Here is an 18,316-nt window from a genome sequence, read left to right on the forward strand (position 1 = left end):
GTTTCCGTGCGCTGCTCTCGTTCACCAGAAGCGCCTTAGTCATGCTGGCCAGATGACCTCAGACACGACTGGAACTAATGGTCAGGGGTCCCTTTACTTTTACCTTCACCCCCATTAAGGGTTCACATCAGCATGGCTTCATTAGGGTCAAAATCGTTTCTGTTTCTGTACATGCTAGGGAGCATTGACAGGCATTGATGTTTTTACCCTATACATAGGTATTTTCACCCCTTGGCTAGAGATGACTGAACATGAAGCTGGTTTGAGAAACAACTCAGCGAACAGTAGTATTTTATAATGAAGCAGAGAGAGAGAGAGAGAGAGAGAGAGAGAGAGAGAGAGAGAGAGAGAGAGAGAGATGCATTTTGGATAACGTGGTCGTGTGAACAGGGATTGAAAAGCCAGCGCTGGAAATGCAGTGAGCTCAGTGTAAACGGGAGTGTGAACCCAGCCAAAGAGGAAAGTGCCAACTCGGGGCTTGAGGACACTCCCAGAGACCTCTGAAGGCTTACCACGGTTACGCGTTTACGCAGGGAACGGTGCGTCCAACGGTCACAGGGAACGGTGCACCAACGGTCCTGGCACTGTTGTTTGTTTGTTTGTTTGTTCTTGGAGGCCTGAGAGGGCTCCAGTGCGCCCCATACCCCAAGAGCGATCCAACCACTCCCGGGAAGAAATCGCAGCCTCGCACCCGTCCACTGGGCGAGGCTGGAGGTTGTTCGTGTGGCATCCACGCGCTCTGGGCGCGCGACGCACACGGGAACCGTTGGCCCGGGAACCGACGTTGCCTGCCCCACCTGGGATGGCGGCCGTGCCTTTCTCCCTTTTCTGGAGCTTCTGGAGGGAGGGCCGGGGTCGGCGAAGGCGGCTGCCACCAGCACCTGCCTTGGCGAGAGCCAAGGGAAGAGGGAGCGCGGCCTCTTTTGGAGAGGCAGGCAGAGCTACGCTCCCAGGCGGTGGGACGGCTTGAAGGCGCTGCTGCTGCTGCCGCCTTCGAGGAGGGCTTTGCGGTCTGTCGGCCAGCCAGGCTGCGGTTGGACGGGTGGGGGCAGGCAGAGAGGAGCCTCGGGGGCGGGGATCGAGGGACTCAAAAGCGCGTGCAGAGGCGGCGTGCGCGCAAGGCTGAGCCCGAGAGCAGGAGGTCTCCATCGCGGCGCCGGCTTCTCCTGAGCTGCCCCGACGTGCCATGGCCTCGCTCCTCACCGCCGGCTTGCTGGGGCTTCTGCTGCTGCTGGTGGTGGTGGTGGTGCTGGCTTCTCGCTTCGGCAGAGCGCGGTGAGTGAGCGGTTGGGGTTCGCGGCGGCTTCCACCTGTTCTGGAGGAGGCGAGGTATGGGCTGAGGACGCAGGAGAGCGCCACTCGGCTTCGCTGGAGCTCGCCAGGTCTGGATGTGGGACATTTCTCCTGGGAGATTTATAAACATCTTACCTGCGAGGTCGCCTTAGACCCATGGATGCCCATTCAACTGCTTAAAACGGGCACTGTTACATGTGCCCCTTAATACTCCATCAACATTTGTAAGAAGACGGTATTTTAGGGTGACAGCGTGGCGGTCTACACTTTGGAACTCCCGGCTTATTGACACCAGGCAGGCGCCTTCACTGTACTCTGGCACCTGTTAGAAACATGTTTGTTTCAGCAAGCCTATCCAGGCATGTAGAATGTTGGCACGTGTCTTAGCCTAGTTTTTAGCTTATTTTTTATCTTAATTATTTTGGAATGCTTTAAATAGCCTTTTTAAAAAAAAAATGCTTTCACTTATAATTTCGTTGCTTTATTCTTTTTGTGAACTCCTTCGAGAGTTGCGTGTTTTCTGTTTCATTTTTTGCTTTTGTATATAATATATGTTTGCAGTATTGGGTTCCATAATGGAACAACGTGGCATAATAAAGTAAAAGGACATAAGGAAATACGTAAAATGGGATTGGAGCTGAGGCAGGATTGAAGAGGCAAATCAAAAAGTTGGTCTATTATTGAAGGGGGAGCATTTAGTGTTGGTCATTCGTTTTGTATCTTTTTAAAATAATAATAATTTTAGTGTGTTTTAATGCTTTGATTGAACACCATTAGGATAGCTCAGCCAGTAGTGCATGAGACTCTTAATAATGCCATAATCTGTGGGTGCTGGATGTTACTCCTGTGTTTGCATGTGTTTTAACAGATATATCTATCATCTGAAGATAATGCTTAGTTAATCTGATGAAGCTGCTCTGGTCTATGACAGTTTATGCCATAAACCAATCCGTCAGTCTTTACCATGTGGCAAGAGTCATCATTTGAGGATCAATAAACGTGCATGACAAAGTAACAAACAGTCTTGTGGTACCTTAAAGACTGTGATGAGGTGGGCTGTAGTCCACAAAAGCTTGTTCCATAATACTGTACAGTTGTTAGTCATTCAGATGCCACAGTACAGTGGTAACTCGAGTTACAGATGCTTCAGGTTACAGACACTTCAGGTTACAGACTCCGCTAACCCAGAAATAGTACCTCAGGTTAAGAACTTTGCTTCAGGACGAGAACAGAAATCGTGCTCCGGTGGTGCGGCAGCAGCAGAAGGCCCTATTAGCTAAAGTGGTACCTCGGGTTAAGAACAGTTTCAGGTTAAGAACGGACCTCCAGAACAAATTAAGTTCTTAACCAGAGGTACCACTGTACTCTGTTGCTTTTGCTGCAACAGAGAAACAGGGCTACCCCTCCAGCATATGTGTGCTAGATTTATTTGCCGGCATGGAACCACCTAGAGAACTCAGTTTTATGGGTAGTATACAAATATAGGTTTGTGCATTTGCATCGCGGACATGCCGTCCAAATGTCATTTCCAAGTTTTCTAGATAATATGTACATTTGAGCCGCATTGTCTTCCTGGCCTGCATTTAGCATGTTAATGCATGCATGGAAATAGGATAGAGGTGCAAAGTTATGTAGGGTTGTAGTCAACTAAGTTTTACGCGGGATAGACCCATTGAAATTCATGGACCTAAGTTAGCCATGCTCATAAATTCCATGGGTCTATGCTGAGTAGGACTAGCACTGAATAAAACCTTTTGAGTTTAAAATGCCCAGGAGTCCACTTTTATATACAGAGGGCATTCCTATCCCATCCAGTTCCATTTCACACCTTGAAGCCAGGGATGTGTCCAACCACCAGCATACCAGACAGAAAGACCCTCTGCAAACCATTCGAAATATACCATAGTTGATAAATCTGCTGCATGCAAAGCATTATCAAGAGGGACAGAAGCGATCTCTCTACTGCATGCTGTATATGATGGTGTCCTGTACTGTGGATTTATAGTAAGAAAGAACATGTAAAATAAATATTTGTTTACTCGGATAAGTGGAGGTTCTCTAGGGTCTTAGGAAAAAGGTTTCCCCGAGCTGTTTCTTGATGTACATTTCAGCAAGCCTGCCAAGGATTAAGCCTGGAATGTGCTTTCCCACTGATGTGCGGTCCCCCCAGAGTATTCTTACCTATCCACAATTCTAAGAGCATTTTGTTCTGGAATTATGTGTCGAGGGAGCTTCTGGAATTTCCTTTCCTGATGCTTCTAAGGAAGGTCAGGGCAGGCAGATGCCAGAGAAGATTTAGATAGGGACACCTGTTTTCTTATGTTCCTCTGTAAAGTGCTATTTACATAGGCGGTACCATACAAATAAATAAAAATCATTTATTAAAACAACTCAAAATCTTAGGGCTCCTTTAAGACTCTTCCTTAATTTTCTTGCAACAGGTTAACACCGGAAGAGTTTGCTATTACTATTTTCCTCCCCCTCCACCACCTTCTTTAAGAAAATAGCTTTCAGGGTAATGGGCAGCCTAATGCACTTACAGTGCAATCTCCGCATGGATACTCAGAAATAATTCCCACGGAGTTCAATGAGACTTACTTCTGGGAAAGCATGTTGAACACAGAGCACACCCATTGAAATTAATGGCTCTAAAATAGTCATATTCATTAATTTCAGTGGTTCTACTCTAAGCAGGACTAGCATTGGCCACAACCCATAAACCATAATCCTCTTCATGTCTACTCTGTGGCAGGTCCAACCTAGTTCAGTGGAGTTTTAGGACTGAAGTAGTTGAGCTTTTTTTTGGGATTTTACCCCAGGACATATACTGCCACAGGGGATGGATTAAATTGAACGGCAGGCCAGATTAGGCCTCCAAAACGGACTTTGGACATGCCTAGTGTAAGGGTGCAATTCTATATTCAGTAAGTCCTATTAAAGTGAATGAGACTTAATTCAGAGCAGACGTGGATATTGTTACTTCCCACCCAATTTTCAAGCAGCTACCTGCACTTACTGAGGTCTTGATTTCCTTGGAATGAATAGCTTTATTTTATACAACCTGAGCATAGGAAGAAGGGTTCCCAGCATTAACGCTCTCATAGATCTTGCTTCCCCTTTGGGTTTTCAGTACAGCCCACAGTCCACCACAGAGCAGCAGCAGCTCACTCACAATTCTGGCTGTTGTTCTCCTATGCAGCAGTTAGGTGAGGAGTGTGGGGGAAAGGCCTACCCCAGGGGTCAGCAACCTTTTTCAGCAGTGGGCCGGTCCACCGTCCCTCAGACCATGTGGTGGGCTGGACTATATTTTGAAAAAAAAAATGAACGAATTCCTATGCCCCCCAAATAACCCAGAGATGCATTTTAAATAAAAGGACACATTCTACTCATGTAAAAACACGCTGCTTCCCAGACCATCCGCGGGCCGGATTGAGAAGGCGATTGGGCCGCATCCGGCCCCCGGGCCTTAGGTTGCCTACTCCTGTCCTACCCATTTGTTCTGTGGCACAGAGAAACTTCTTTGGTGGTGCTCAATTGAGGTACAGTCATACCTCATGTTACGTTTGCTTCCTGTTACGTTTTTTCAGGTTGCGTCCTGCGGCGACCTGGAAGTACTGGAAAGGGCTACTTCCGGGTTTCACCACTCGTGCATGCGCAAACGCACAAAATGCTGCCACGCACATGCACAGAAGTGGCAAATCGCAACCCACTCGTGCACAGACGCGCTGCTGCGGGTTGTGTTCCTTTCATGTTGTGAACGGGTCTCTGGAACAGATCCTGTTCGCAACCAGAGGTACCACTGTACTTAACTGGGCAGCAAAGGCTGGTTTGGCAAGCTTCTTCTCATGCATTCTATCCTCACACGTACAGGACTTGTTGAGAAGTCTGAGCTTTTAAAAGTATACATAACCGACTTAATGGGTATTATAAGGAAGAATCAGCCAGCGGCAGAAGACTATAAGTTTTGAAAACACTGAAAGAAAAGGATCTGACCACACTCTTGCCGTGTGAATTTCACTTCAAGACTGAGCCAAGCTGTTCCTGCCCCATTCCTTGCTGTATGTGTGAGATTATCTGCTCAAAAGACGTTTGTGTTGGCAGTCAGCTTCTGTCATTGTCCCAGTGATCTGCTTAAGGAAGCCCCTAAGGCGAGAAGGGGAAATGCGGCCAGCTGTCTGCTAGCTCCACAAAACCAGCAAAAGAATTTACCAACGCAAACTGGGCAACACATCTCCCTTTTGCACAGGGCACCAGAAAAGCAGAAAGCAGAGGTTGATGGGAGGATTAAGACATTTCCAGTTTGCACATTGAAGTTCAAGGAAGGAGATGGCCAAACAACACAGGGGTTTAAGATACAATTTCACAACATTTATTTTCTTTTTTGTTTTACTGGAACAAAACAAAAAATTGTTGGTGGTGTGTGGGGGGGGGTTGTGCTTATGTGGGGGGTGAAAGGGTGTGTCTGTGCTTTAGTACTGAGAGAGGGAGGGTTAACACTTTCTCTCCTGCCATTTTCCAAATCTAAATCACACCAACTCCATACCTGTTATTTGGTCTCACTGAGGGAAAACAGAGCAGAAATAAGAAAATAAATGGGGGGAATGTCTCGCCCCCTTTTTTAAAAAAAAGAGTAATAGTAATGAAATGTAAAATCCTGTAAGCACATACAAAGTGCCTCTATGCACCAGTCCAACTCTTCAGAACTGTTTGTTAATCTTGGAATAAATTGAAATGTCCCAAACTAGTAGGACAAATAAAGAAGGAAGCAAAGGGGGAGAACAGCTTTGCTTGCTAGATGCCCTGTAAAGCACTGTATTTTAGTATTTAGTCTTAGCGATCGTAGTATTATGATTTTAAATAAATTCTTGATGATGGTGATTTCTTGTTTTGAGTAGTTGTACATTGGTTTGAATATATTGTACAATTCGGTGTTGTTAATAAAGAGATACCATAGGCACACACACAAACATTGGCACAAAAGTGTCAAGTAACTGGGGTGGAGAACCTCCACATGTTGTTGGACTCAAACTCTCATTATCTGGACTCATTCCAGTCTGGATCTGACATAGAATTGGCCCTGGTCACTTTGATGGATGAGGAGAGGGAAGAGGATCTCTCAGCAGTTTTCTATATCATTGATGATGGTGTTCTTCTGGACCATCATTAAAAATTCAATAAACATACCTAAACTTTATTATTTACTGTTGCTGTTATAGAAAACTTTTTTTTTAATGCACTACTGGGGATGGACCTTGAGGGAAAAAAGTATTTACCCCATTTAGTTTTGTGGCACCTACCTTTTGGAATTCCTTCCCCTTGAATATTAGACAGGTACCATCTCTTTTTGTCTTTTTGGCCCCTGCTGAAGACCTTCCTCTTCAAACAAGCCTTTTAAGTTGAGATCTTTCCCTGGTCTGCTTCTGCGTTAGAACTGTTTTTAATATATTAGAACTCTTTTAAATTTATTTTTTAATAATAATGATGATGATGAGTTTGTTTTGCCACCCCAGTCTCCATGGGGAGGAAGGTTGGGATATAAATTTAATTACCGTATTTGATTATTTAGTTAATCAATAAGATGCTATTTCCATCTGCTAATAGCGTACAATGTCTGTCCATCATATTTTCCCACTGACAGGACAGAATGTATTTCTTTGTAAATTGTCTTGTACAGTAGTAACTGGGGGTGGGTGGGGGAGACAGTTTATTTCAGGATTCCTGCGTCCTTTGCTTTATTTTGTCTGGTAGCCAAAACCAGAAAACACAGTGATTATGTAAAGTTGTGGCGTGCCAATGTACAGGCGTTAATTCAAGCCATCGTATTTAATCAAAATAGGGAACTGAGAAACGGGCAGTTCGGTTCCCAGCATGTTTCTTGGGAAGTAAGTCAGTGGGTTTATTGTTAGGAAAATATGCAGTCTAAAATGATATATGAGTTGAGGGTCTAAACTATGGCTAAAGGGTTTGGGGCTTTGTCCTTTTTTGAGGACCCAGCAGTGGTTTAGAAAATTGTGAATGTTTGGCGAAAGCAGACAATCTTCTTATTCTGTCAGTAATAAGAGCTGCAGGGCATGCACTAATAGTAATAGTAATAGTAATAGTAATAGTAATAGTAATAGAAATAGAAATAGAAATAGTAATAATAATTGATTTATTCCCTGCCCATCTGACTGGGTTTCCCAGCTTTGAACATAAAAAACTTCTCTAAACAGGGCTGCCTTCAGATGTCTTTTAAAGTCTGGTAGTTGTGGTTCTCTTTGACATCTGGTGGGAGGGCGTTCCACAGGGCAGGCACCACTACCGAGAAGGCTCTCAGCCTGGTTCCCTGTAACTTCACTTCCCGCAGTGAGGGAACCACCAGAAGGCCCTTGGAGCTGGACCTCAGTGTCCGGGCTGAACGATGGGGGTTTGAGACTCCTTTGGGTAGTGATAAAGCGGGATATCAAATCCAAACTCTTCTTCTTCTTCTTCCTTGTGGCCTCTGGCTGTGGTCTTTTCCCATTTCGAGGATATAAAACTCAGCAATAAAAATCTAAACAGAGACAGATATGTTTGTGGGCATTGCTTTGGCCATGAGGATCTTGAGGCTTTGAATGTATTCTTTGATTTATCATATCATACCCTTCAACATTTCTCCTATGAAAATAGGGACGTCCCATTCCATAACAATAATTTTACTATTTATACCACACACATCTTACTGGGTTGCTCGAGCCACTCTGGGCAGCTTCCAACATATATAAAAACACAATAAAACATTAACCATTAAAAAAAAAACCACCTTCCCTATACTGGATTGCCTTCATATGGCTCGGGGGTCGGATGACTCCATACCTTCCAACATTGTTCCAAAGAAAATAGGGACATCCTAAGGAAAAGTGGGACATTCTAGGATCAAATCAGAATTTGGGATGGCTTCTCTAAATCAGGGACGTCCCTGGAAAATAGGAAGACTTGGAGGGTCTGTCATATTGATCTCCCACCCTTCCTTCTAAAGAAACCTGGAGTGGTGATTTGCATGCTTGGAAAGAGTAGCTCAGCTTGTCGTGATCTGAACTAGCAATACTCTAACCAAGCTAGACCTCTTTGATTTAGGAAAACCAGCCGTGTCCAGTTCCTCATTTGGGATACGGAAATGCCCAGTGAGCCCACTGTTTCGTTAGATCCACTTCTTCTTTTTCGTCCTCTGAAAGAAACAGTTTGTGTTCACTTCCTACCCTCCAACATGTTGAGTCCCAAAACCAGGAGGCACATCTTCCCATCCATGCTCCTGCACAAGTTGCGTGACCTGTGTGAGATCATGAAGCCCAAATGAAGCACTTTATCCTGGGTCATGCTCTCACTGTGCCCAAAAGCGTGCATTTTGGGGCACTATGCAAGATTGCAGCCCTGAAAATACGGTGAAATTTCAGTGCAAAGTATTGAGAGGTCACGGCACCCAAAATGGTGGTTGTGCTCTTGTGGGGAGAAAAATGGAATGTCCCTGTTTTCCTGAGAAAACTTGCAGGGTATGTTAACTCTGAGGATTCCAGGATATGGTCTGAACCATTTTTGTTCCCAGATGCTTAGGAAGCTGAGGTAATTTTAATCTGTTTCAGCATTTTAACTTTTGTATGCTTTAAAGTAGAGTTGTGAATTTTTCTTGTCGCTTTATCTTCTTGTAAACCACTTTGAAGTTTTTTAAACAATCAAGCTGCGTATAAATTTAATGAAATGATTAAATAAAATGTTTGCTGCTTTGGATTTCATGGTAGGGCTATAAATAGGAATTAATTCGGGAGTTTGGAGAACAACTCATTCCAGAACGTTCTGCCCCTCTTTTCTTTTTCTGCAGTCTTTTCCTGGAAAAATCTAGCATGCTTACCTGCCTGTACATAGCTTCTACTGACTTTTAAAAGAGCATACAAAATTCAGGAAAGGCCTGAGGTGCTTTCAATTCAAACTGAAATAATAAACGCCTTTTTGTAATGCTGTATTTTTAACATTTTGGTTTTGAAACTGCAGGAAGGTGCTGGAGCCAAGATGTCACCCTGCCTGCCCATTTTTAGAATAGATTAACCGACAGTTTACGTAAGCTAAGCTATTGGTTAGCAGCAGAATCCTGTGTGGCCTGCTGGTTTTGGCTAACAGAAAAGTAGATTTCCATTCCTCTTAAGCCTTTTATTAATTCAACTAATCACTGTGATTTAAGACATAGGTAAACAATTGAGATTGGGTTGCAGTATCAGCATGGGACTCTCGCAGAGGAAAATGATAATCACTCTCCCATTTGAACACAGACAGCATGCTGGGACGCGGGTGGCGCTGTGGGTTAAACCACAGAGCCTAGGGCTTGCCGATCAGAAGGTCGGCGGTTCGAATCCCCACGACGGGGTGAGCTCCCGTTGCTCGGTCCCTGCTCCTGCCAACCTAGCAGTTCGAAAGCACATCAAAGTGCAAGTAGATAAATAGGTACCGCTCTGGCGGGAAGGTAAACGTTTCCGTGCGCTGCTCTGGTTTGCCAGAAGCGGCTTAGTCATGCTGGCCACATGACCCGGAAGCTGTACACTGGCTCCCTTGGCCAATAAAGCGAGATGAGCGCCGCAACCCCAGAATCGGTCACGATTGGACCTACTGGTCAGGGGTCCCTTTACCTTTTAAAACAATTGAGATTGGGCTGCAGTATCAGCACGGGCCTCTCGCAGAGAAAAATGATAACCACTCCCCCATTTAAACACAGACAGCATGTGCATTACTTGATTTCATTACACGTGATTACTGTGTATCTGAAAGGTGAGCACAAAAAGCATTGTGTGAGAGAGCAAATGCGACTTCTGCCTGGGGTGTTAATATCTGTGACACTGCAGATGACCTTCAATTAAGGTGGCCATTAATGAATTACCAAAAAATTATTATAAATTATTAGAAAATTATATAAAATAGAAAATTTATAAAGAAAAAAACGAAGAAATAAAGAAGTAACAGATAAGAAAAAAAGAAATCAAATTTTTAAAAAAGACAAAGTTATTTACATAGTAAAAGTACTCATCAGCACAATCCTTCCCATCCATCTCAGTAAACTGTTTGATATAACATTCTTTTTTCACAGGTTTACATTGTTTAAAATAATTTCTTTCTGCTTTGTATACATTCCTCTGATCTTTTTCTTTATAAATATCACTCAATTTCTGCTAATATGGAGCTATTTGTACAATAAAGTTTTACAAAATTCTTAAATATTATCCATTCTCTAGTTTTGTTTTGTTTGTTTTTTTGTTTCGATATTCCTCTAACTGATCCTGTCAGTTTTGCTAATTGTAGATATGCTAACATGAGTATCTGCCAATCTGTAAACTCTGGTTGCGTTTCATTCTTCCACTTCCTTGCTATAAGGGTTCTAGCTGTTGTTATACCATACATAAACAATGTTCTTATATATTTTTTTTAATTTCTGGTATACCAAGTAGGAAAATCTCTGGGGGGGGGGGGGTTGAAGGTGATTTTAAATAGTTTCTTAAACTCGTTATAAATATCATTCCTATTTTTTGCATCTCCTATTTTTTGCATCTCCAACAGGTTGATGTTTTCCCTTTACACAGCAAGCTTTTTGGGAGTAAGATGCCATCTATATACCATTTTCATAGTGTTTTCCCTGAGATTATAGCATGTTGCGAATTTAATGTCTGTTGTCCATAATCTCTCCCATTACTCCATAAGTATATTATGCCCAAAGTCCTGCGCCCATTTAACCATAACTGCTTTAACTTATTCCTCTTTTGTTTTCTATTCCATAAGATACTCATACACTTGTGAAATATTTTCCTTTTTGTTAAATATTAATTCTATTTCGAATCTATATGTTTCCTTTGCAATTCTTTGTTTTGAATCTATAGTTAATCTTTGATGTAGCTGGAAATATTGTAGCCAATCTGTTAGCAAGTTTTTAATTTCCTCATATTTCTTCAATGTTGGTTTATCCTTATCTACTTCCAAGACTGATCTATATGTCAGCCATTCTCCTTTCATGTTTCTATTTTTAACTGCCATGGCTTCTGTGGGTGAGGTCCACAGGGGTATCTTTGGCTCCAATATTCCTTTGTATTTAATCCATATTTTGTACTGTATAATGATTTCCTTATCACATGGCTCAAAAATCCCCTGTGGGCTTTCACTTTGCCGTATACTAAATACGCGTGCCAGCCATAGCTATTAATGTGGCCTTCTAGATCTAACACGTCAGTTTCTTTTAATGCAATCCACTCTTTTATCCATTGCATTCCTGCAGCCGCGTGATATAATTATTTTAACTAGAACAGTGGCGTAGCGTGGGTTGTCAGCACCCGGGGCAAGGCAAGTAATTTGCGCCCCCTAACCCGTGGATTTGCGCCCCCTAACCCCCAGATGTTGCGCCCGGTGCGGCCGGGCCCCCCTGCACCCCCCACGCTACACCACTGAACTAGAAATATAATCCATCAGTTTGTTCCCGCAGTGCTAAATGCTGATAGGCATATTCAAAGCCTCCATTCTCCCTTCTTTGTGGTCTTTTTCTTGAAATAAATCATAGAACCACTGAATTGTGGTGTTGGAAGAGACCACAAGGGTCACCAACTCTAATACCCACAATGCAGGAATCTTTTGCCCAGCGTGAGGCTTGGACCCATGACCCTGAGATTAAGAGTCTCATGCTGTACTGACTGAGCTATTCCAGCAGACTGGTTGGACCGGAAAACCCTTCAAAGAGAGAAATCTTTCAAATAAAGGACTGTCTTTTTATTCAGAATAATTGTCACACACAGGAGGAATACGGATATAGAATGCTTCACCTACGGGTTTATAAATCATTCAACGTGTCAAGATGAATAGATGTCATTAATATCGCAGTTGTTGTACAGTCATACCTCGGGTTGAATATGCTTCATGTTGAGCGTGTTCGAGTTGTGCTCCGTGGCAACTCAGAAGTAACGGAGCACGTTACTTCTGGGTTTCGCCACTCGCGCATGCGCAGCCACTCAAAATGACGCCATGCGCATGCGCATAAGCGCCGAAAAGCGACACACACATGCGCAGACATGCCGTCGCTAGTTATGTTTGCTTCTGGATGCGAACGGGGCTCCGGAACGGATCCCGTTCGCATCCCGAGGTACCACTGTACAAGGGAGTTTGGAATGCTAATGATAAGAGTTTGGAATGATTAAATGCCAATATAGTTAATAGTTTCCATATTGGCCTTATTTCCAGGCGACCGGGGGAACCTCCACTTGACAAAGGTTTCATTCCTTGGCTTGGCCACGCACTGGAATTTGGCAGAGATGCCGCCAAGTTTATGACTGACATGAGGAAGAAGCATGGGGATATTTACACAGTGAGTATCAAGTCCTCTGCATGAGTCACCTTAGCATTTAATTTTACATTATTGTTTTTTGAAGGTGATGAATGGGTGCTACCATGACTCAGGCCCTGGTCTCCTGCTCCCCACATCACCACTGCTGTTGGTCAGAGGATGTGCCTGTAGCAGGGCAGGAGATTAGCAGCATTTAGCAGAGAGATGCTAGGACAAATGTCACCAATATGGGGTCTGTGGACACAATGACACCCTGGGGGGGGGCTAAAAGGCCTCTGAGCCTCTATCCACCCACTAACTGCCCCTCTTCATCATGAGTGGTGAAGATATTTACCTTTTTCTCACTTGAGTACACAAAGCTGAAGGAGGAAGTTGGTAGGGTGACACACATTCCCTCTTTCTCTTTCAATTGTATGTGCTTTAGTTCAGATTAATTCTACTGGGTCCAACTTTTACCCAAATTACTTAGGATATGTGCATGCACTTTCTCTTTCTGTGTCTCCATGTGTGTGCACTGTGTGTGTGTGATTTAGGGAGTAAGGAAGAAAGTGACCAGAGAACAGGTGTCTCACTCACAAATCTAAATGTGCCCATAGGCCTAAAAAGATGGGTGAGCCCTGTGCTACGGGCTGGGGATAAGCAGCAAAGTGTTGCCTAACAGAGCTGTGTGTGCCCGGTGGCCAGTCCAGCACCCCTGAAGCTGCTGCGGTGGATCACACTGTCCCACCATCAGTGTTGAAGTAAGATTTAAATGCCTGCCCAGTTGAGTTTGAGAAGAGCACTATCTCTATCTTGTCCTTTGCCTCGGGCATTTCAGTGTCTTGAGCCATTCCTGAACTGTTGACAACTTGAGACCCTAGTTTTGTAGGAGAAGCCCAGAATTCCTTTGAGTCCTGTGAAGCAGGTGATCCCAGAAAGCTGGTCTAAATTTAGAAAAAAATTCCTAGATCTTCTGCTCTCCCTCACTCTCAATAACCAGTCTCCCATTTCTCTCTATGCTTTCATTCTGCTCTTAGTACTTTACTAACAGACCAATCCAACTCTGACACTGGGTTGTGGGGCATTTGGATCGAGTGGAGGTGTCTGTCCACCCAGCTGAACCAGACCTCTCATTTGCCCAGCTCCACTTGGTTCTGAAATGAGAGGTCTGCTGGCACTATCTCCACCCAGTGGAAAGCCCTGATGGGTGGGTAGGTGGGTAGGGCTGAGCTGGCCCAGGATCTGCTGGCTCCCAAGCTGATCTCGTTGCTATCACCAGCCAGCATAAGGCCCATTCACAACCCAAATGCATTGTATGTAGTGCTGTTTTTCTAGAAAAAGAGGTGCTGGAACTCACCCTTGTTCTATTATAACGGTGCCCTCCTGAGAGGTGCCGGAACTGAGTTCTGGCAAGTTCCAGTTGAAGAAAAAGCCCTGATTGTATCCCAAGAGCCAATTTCACACTCCAAAAAGCAAGAGAGAATGCAGCTGCTGTGCTTTCAATTCTCCTGTGCCTCTTCCACTTCTTTCGTGCCTGTGCCTGCAAACAAAATTCTTCTTTTGCCTCACGGGAGATGAAGGTGGGTGATGAGATAGTTGAAGCAATGGGGTGGGACAAGGCAAAGCAGCTGCATCCTGTCTTGCAGCTTTTCAAAAGCCAGGCACCATCTCTAGATGATGACCAAGCAACCTGAAGTGTGAGAAGCTTTGTGTACAAAATAGTCTACACAGGGATAGCTTTTATGTGATCTTCCCTTTACAGGTCACAGAGCAGCGTCAGTTTTACATAATGACACAGTGCCCTCATGTTTAGACAGCTCATCTGTACAGCCTCCTGTTGCTCAATACATAATTCTTCAGAGAGAGAAATAAACTCGTAGGGAGATCTTGCACTATTAGGGAACACCAGCTATTCTTGCTGACCCACAGCCTTCTTCTCTTCAAGCACTGCTTCAAGGGAAACCCATGGCGACAGCCCTGTGCACAGGAATCAGTGAACAAAGTTATGACACAGTTTTACCATTTGGGAAACCCTTGAAATTTATTCATTGTAGTGCAGAGGTAGTTAACCCCTTTCCAGCCTGGGGGTTGCACTCTGGGCTGGCCAACTCTCCGAAGGCCACTTGTGAGTGGAGGTTGCGGGTGCCTTTGCCACTGAAAACATGCTCTGGCCAGAATGCATGGCGCCACCGCACTTCAGCTCATATAAACCCACATGAAAGCACACACGTTCACCAGAATTGTAACAGGCACCAAAGGCAGATCAAATCTAACACAGACACACAGACCACCCACATGTCACACAGACAGGAACATGCCACACTGTTGTGCGATGTGCTGCTGGTCTTTTGTTGTTGTTTTTTTAATCATTTTTATTAAATTTTCCACTTTAACAAATATTCCAAATTATACATATCAAATAATCCAAATATTCTGCCAAATTATAATTTTTTTAATAGGACTTCCCATGCTTCAAGTTTGGAGGGTTCTGATAATCTCATACTTCTACTGCTTTTCATAGTCATTTCCAATATTTCCTCTAATTCTTCCTGTTGTTAACCTTCCTTCTTTCACGGCCTCTGAGTTGTTCCCACAAGCGAGTTGAAACAAGCAATGATGTGTTTCTGTGTGGATTTTATGTCTATGATTCCCCTCTATATGTTTGCAGCATCTCCTCACACGCTGGTGTTTCTGCCGAATCAATCCAAAGGTCTTTTCGCTGCTGGCAGCCGCCATCTTCACTCAGTTCCGATGAAATCAAGTCTAAGCATCTGCTCATTAATTTTCCCAGACCGGTTGCATCAAACATTAGCCTTTCCAGGGGAGATTTACCAAATCAAACTGGAAATACAAATATTGAAGGTTCACCTCTCCCTATGGCTATTTATAATTCTGCAGCTCGGTCTTGACTTCCATCATGGCGGATTTCCAAATTTAAAAGTGCGACACAGCTCCTACACAGATTCTAGGAAACCGTCCAAAGATTTTTAACATCTCTCCAGTGGCTAATGAGATCCTTCTTCTGTCTAATATCAAGAAATTGGAGAATCTTTTATCCTCTTCCAAGCAAATCAAAGACCAAAAGCCTTAATTATATAATATTGTGATGTGCTGCTGGTCTTGGTGGAGAGGTTAGGTTTAAATCTTTCTACCAAGCTCAGTGCTGCATTTGGGGAGATCTCTGCATCTCAGCATGGGACTGAGGTTCTAAACCTCTTCATCAAGCCCAGTGCTGACCTGGGAGAGGGGAATCGTCACCAGAGTAGTCTCTGGAGAGCAGTGACAGATATTTTCCCACCCATCACAACACGATGCAGGGAGAAGAGGACCACCCCTCCCAGTGCAGTGCTGTGATGGGGAAGAACATGGGGCTGATAGGAACCATATTGGCTCATTTAAGAACCTTCCCAAGAGGGAATAATGGAAAGTTTGCTGTGCAGCTGTTTCATTGCTGGTGCTATAAATATATGGCACCCAATTGCATTTGCTTTTATTTCTTGGGGGCTTGCAATGCTACTGGTTAAACATGGATTTGGAAAGCAATTGTATGACATATTTATTTCTAGGGCCACATTTATATTTTTACTTCCTTTACGCACGAGTTTCGTATTTTCGTGATTTGCTTGGCTTGTTTGTATTTCAGGTTCAAGCTGCAGGGAAATTTGTCACCGTTTTACTGGACCCCCATTCCTACGAAGCAGTGCTTTGGGAGTCACGTTCCAAGCTGGACTTTGGCCAGTATGCCCGCATTTTAATGGACCGAATGTTTGAAGTCAAGCTGCCGGATTATGACCCTAATGCGGAAAAGGTCATGATGAGAATGTAGGTGCCTTTCTTACATGAACAGTGCTTGCAAAAGCCAAGCCACTGTACCATGGAACATCTATTTATTTGTTGCATTTGTGTTCCACCATTCCTCCAAGGAGCTCAAGGTGGTGACCCCCTCCCCATTTTATCCTCACAATAACCCTGTGAGGTTAGGCTGAGCAGCAACGCTTGGCTTAATGTCATCCAGTGAGCTGGCTTGGCCTAAACGGACTTGGCATCCAACATCATAAAAGGGACCACAAGGGTCCTTTACAGATACAGCGGTGCCCCGCAAGACGAATGCCTCGCAAGACGGAAAACCCGCTAGACGAAAGGGTTTTCCGTTTTTGAGCTGCTTCGCTAGACGAATTTCCCTATGGGCTTGCTTTGCAAGACGAAAACGTCTTGCGAGTGTTCCGATTTTCTTTCGCTCCCCCCTTTTTCTAAGCCGCTAAGCCGCTAATAGCCTTTTAGCCGCTAAGCCGCTAAACCTTTAATAGCCGCTAATCCGCTAAACCGCTAATAGCGCTAAGCCGCTAATAGGGTTGCTTCGCAAGACGAAAAAACCACTAGACGAAGAGACTCGCGGAACGGATTAATTTCGTCTTGCGAGGCACCACTGTAAAGTAAAGGTAAAGGGACCCCTGACCATTAGGTCCAGTCGTGACCGACTCTGGGGTTGTGGTGCTCATTTCGCTTTATTGGCTGAGGGAGCCGGCGTACAGCTTCTGGGTCATGTGGCCAGCATGTCTAAGCTGCTTCTGGCGAACCAGAGCAGAGCATGGAAATGCCGTTTACCTTCCTGCTGGAGCGGTACCTGTTTATCTACTTGCACTTTGACGTGCTTTCGAACTGCTAGGTGGGCAGGAGCAGGGACCGAGCAATGGGAGCTCAATGGGAACCCCTGACCCTTCTGATCGGCAAGACCTAGGCTCTGTGGTTTAACCCACAGCGCCACCCGCGTCCCTTCCTCTATAGATAGATGGACTGAATTTATATACTGCCCTATACTCGGGAGTGTCAGGGCAGTTCGACTCCTGTAAGGCAGGAATTGTTTTGCCCAGAGTGGAGCTCAAATCCATGACCCTGATATTAAGAATCTCACGCTCTACCAATCCGGAAGGCTGCATTTTCCTCATCCCTGCTTTAAAGGTCCTTACAAGAAGAGATGGATAAGCAGCTTGGCTTTGTAAATATTGATGTTTTCAGAGTCTTCCTGTAGGATCTCAAATTCTGAATGGTGTCTGGGTTTTAATCTTTTGTACCGGGGGGGGGGGAGGTGGGTCTCTAGCATAGCCACAAACTGCATTAAACCCTTAAAACTGAGGGGGAGGGCAGAGGGAGAAGGCAATAGCAGGACATAAACAACCAGACCTCAGAGTTTACGCTGGCAAACGAAAAGGAAAAAACAACAACACTGAGGATAAATGCTCATTTGATGGAGCTGGAGTCACATGACTGAAAGCATCAGATAACTGTGTTTACAGCTCAATGCTTGGGTGGGGGCAGGAACTGACGCTGCTTGACAACTTGAGCACTTGCTTGACAACAACCTTACAATGCCGGCACTTAAATGAATGCTTTGTAAAGGCATATGCAACTTTGGGCCTGGATAGTTGGGAGAACAGCTGATGTCATCTGGTTATAACTCTCCAGTTGCTGGCATCTGCGAGAGAGGCTCTCTTGGTTGCCCTGCCTTTAGCTGATGCTTATTATGCAGCAATATGGGGGACAGCCTTCTTGGTGGTGGCACCCCAGTTCTGGAATTCCCTCCCCTACAAGATACAACTGGCACCAACTCTCTTGAGTTTTTGGCACTAGCTGAGGAGCTGGTTAATTATTTCTAAATTTTGCAGAAAGTGGCTTGTGTCAGGTCACTTGGTGAGCTCATAGCAAAGGTGAGATTGGAACCTGGTC

The 18,316-nt window shown here is 44.5% G+C and overlaps 1 protein-coding gene across 3 annotated transcripts in view; it reads left to right on the forward strand.

The window, feature by feature from the left end:
- Nucleotides 1-375: 375 nt before the first annotated feature.
- Nucleotides 376-18,316, forward strand: part of PTGIS (prostaglandin I2 synthase) — a 41,810-nt gene continuing 23,869 nt past the window's right edge. Inside the window, exons 1-3 of one of the 3 annotated variants that reach the window (XM_081196385.1) lie at nucleotides 376-575; nucleotides 12,511-12,634; nucleotides 16,236-16,414. In XM_081196385.1, the coding sequence (XP_081052511.1) occupies nucleotides 12,596-12,634; nucleotides 16,236-16,414 (218 nt within the window). In that variant the 5' untranslated portion in view covers nucleotides 376-575; nucleotides 12,511-12,595. Of the gene's footprint in view, nucleotides 576-775; nucleotides 1,276-1,611; nucleotides 1,653-12,510; nucleotides 12,635-16,235; nucleotides 16,415-18,316 lie in introns of those variants that run through there. The other 2 variants (XM_081196383.1, XM_081196384.1) reach the window with 2 other exon arrangements.

Source organism: Podarcis bocagei (assembly GCF_964188305.1).
Source record: "Podarcis bocagei genome assembly, chromosome: 5".
Taxonomy (NCBI): domain Eukaryota; kingdom Metazoa; phylum Chordata; class Lepidosauria; order Squamata; family Lacertidae; genus Podarcis; species Podarcis bocagei.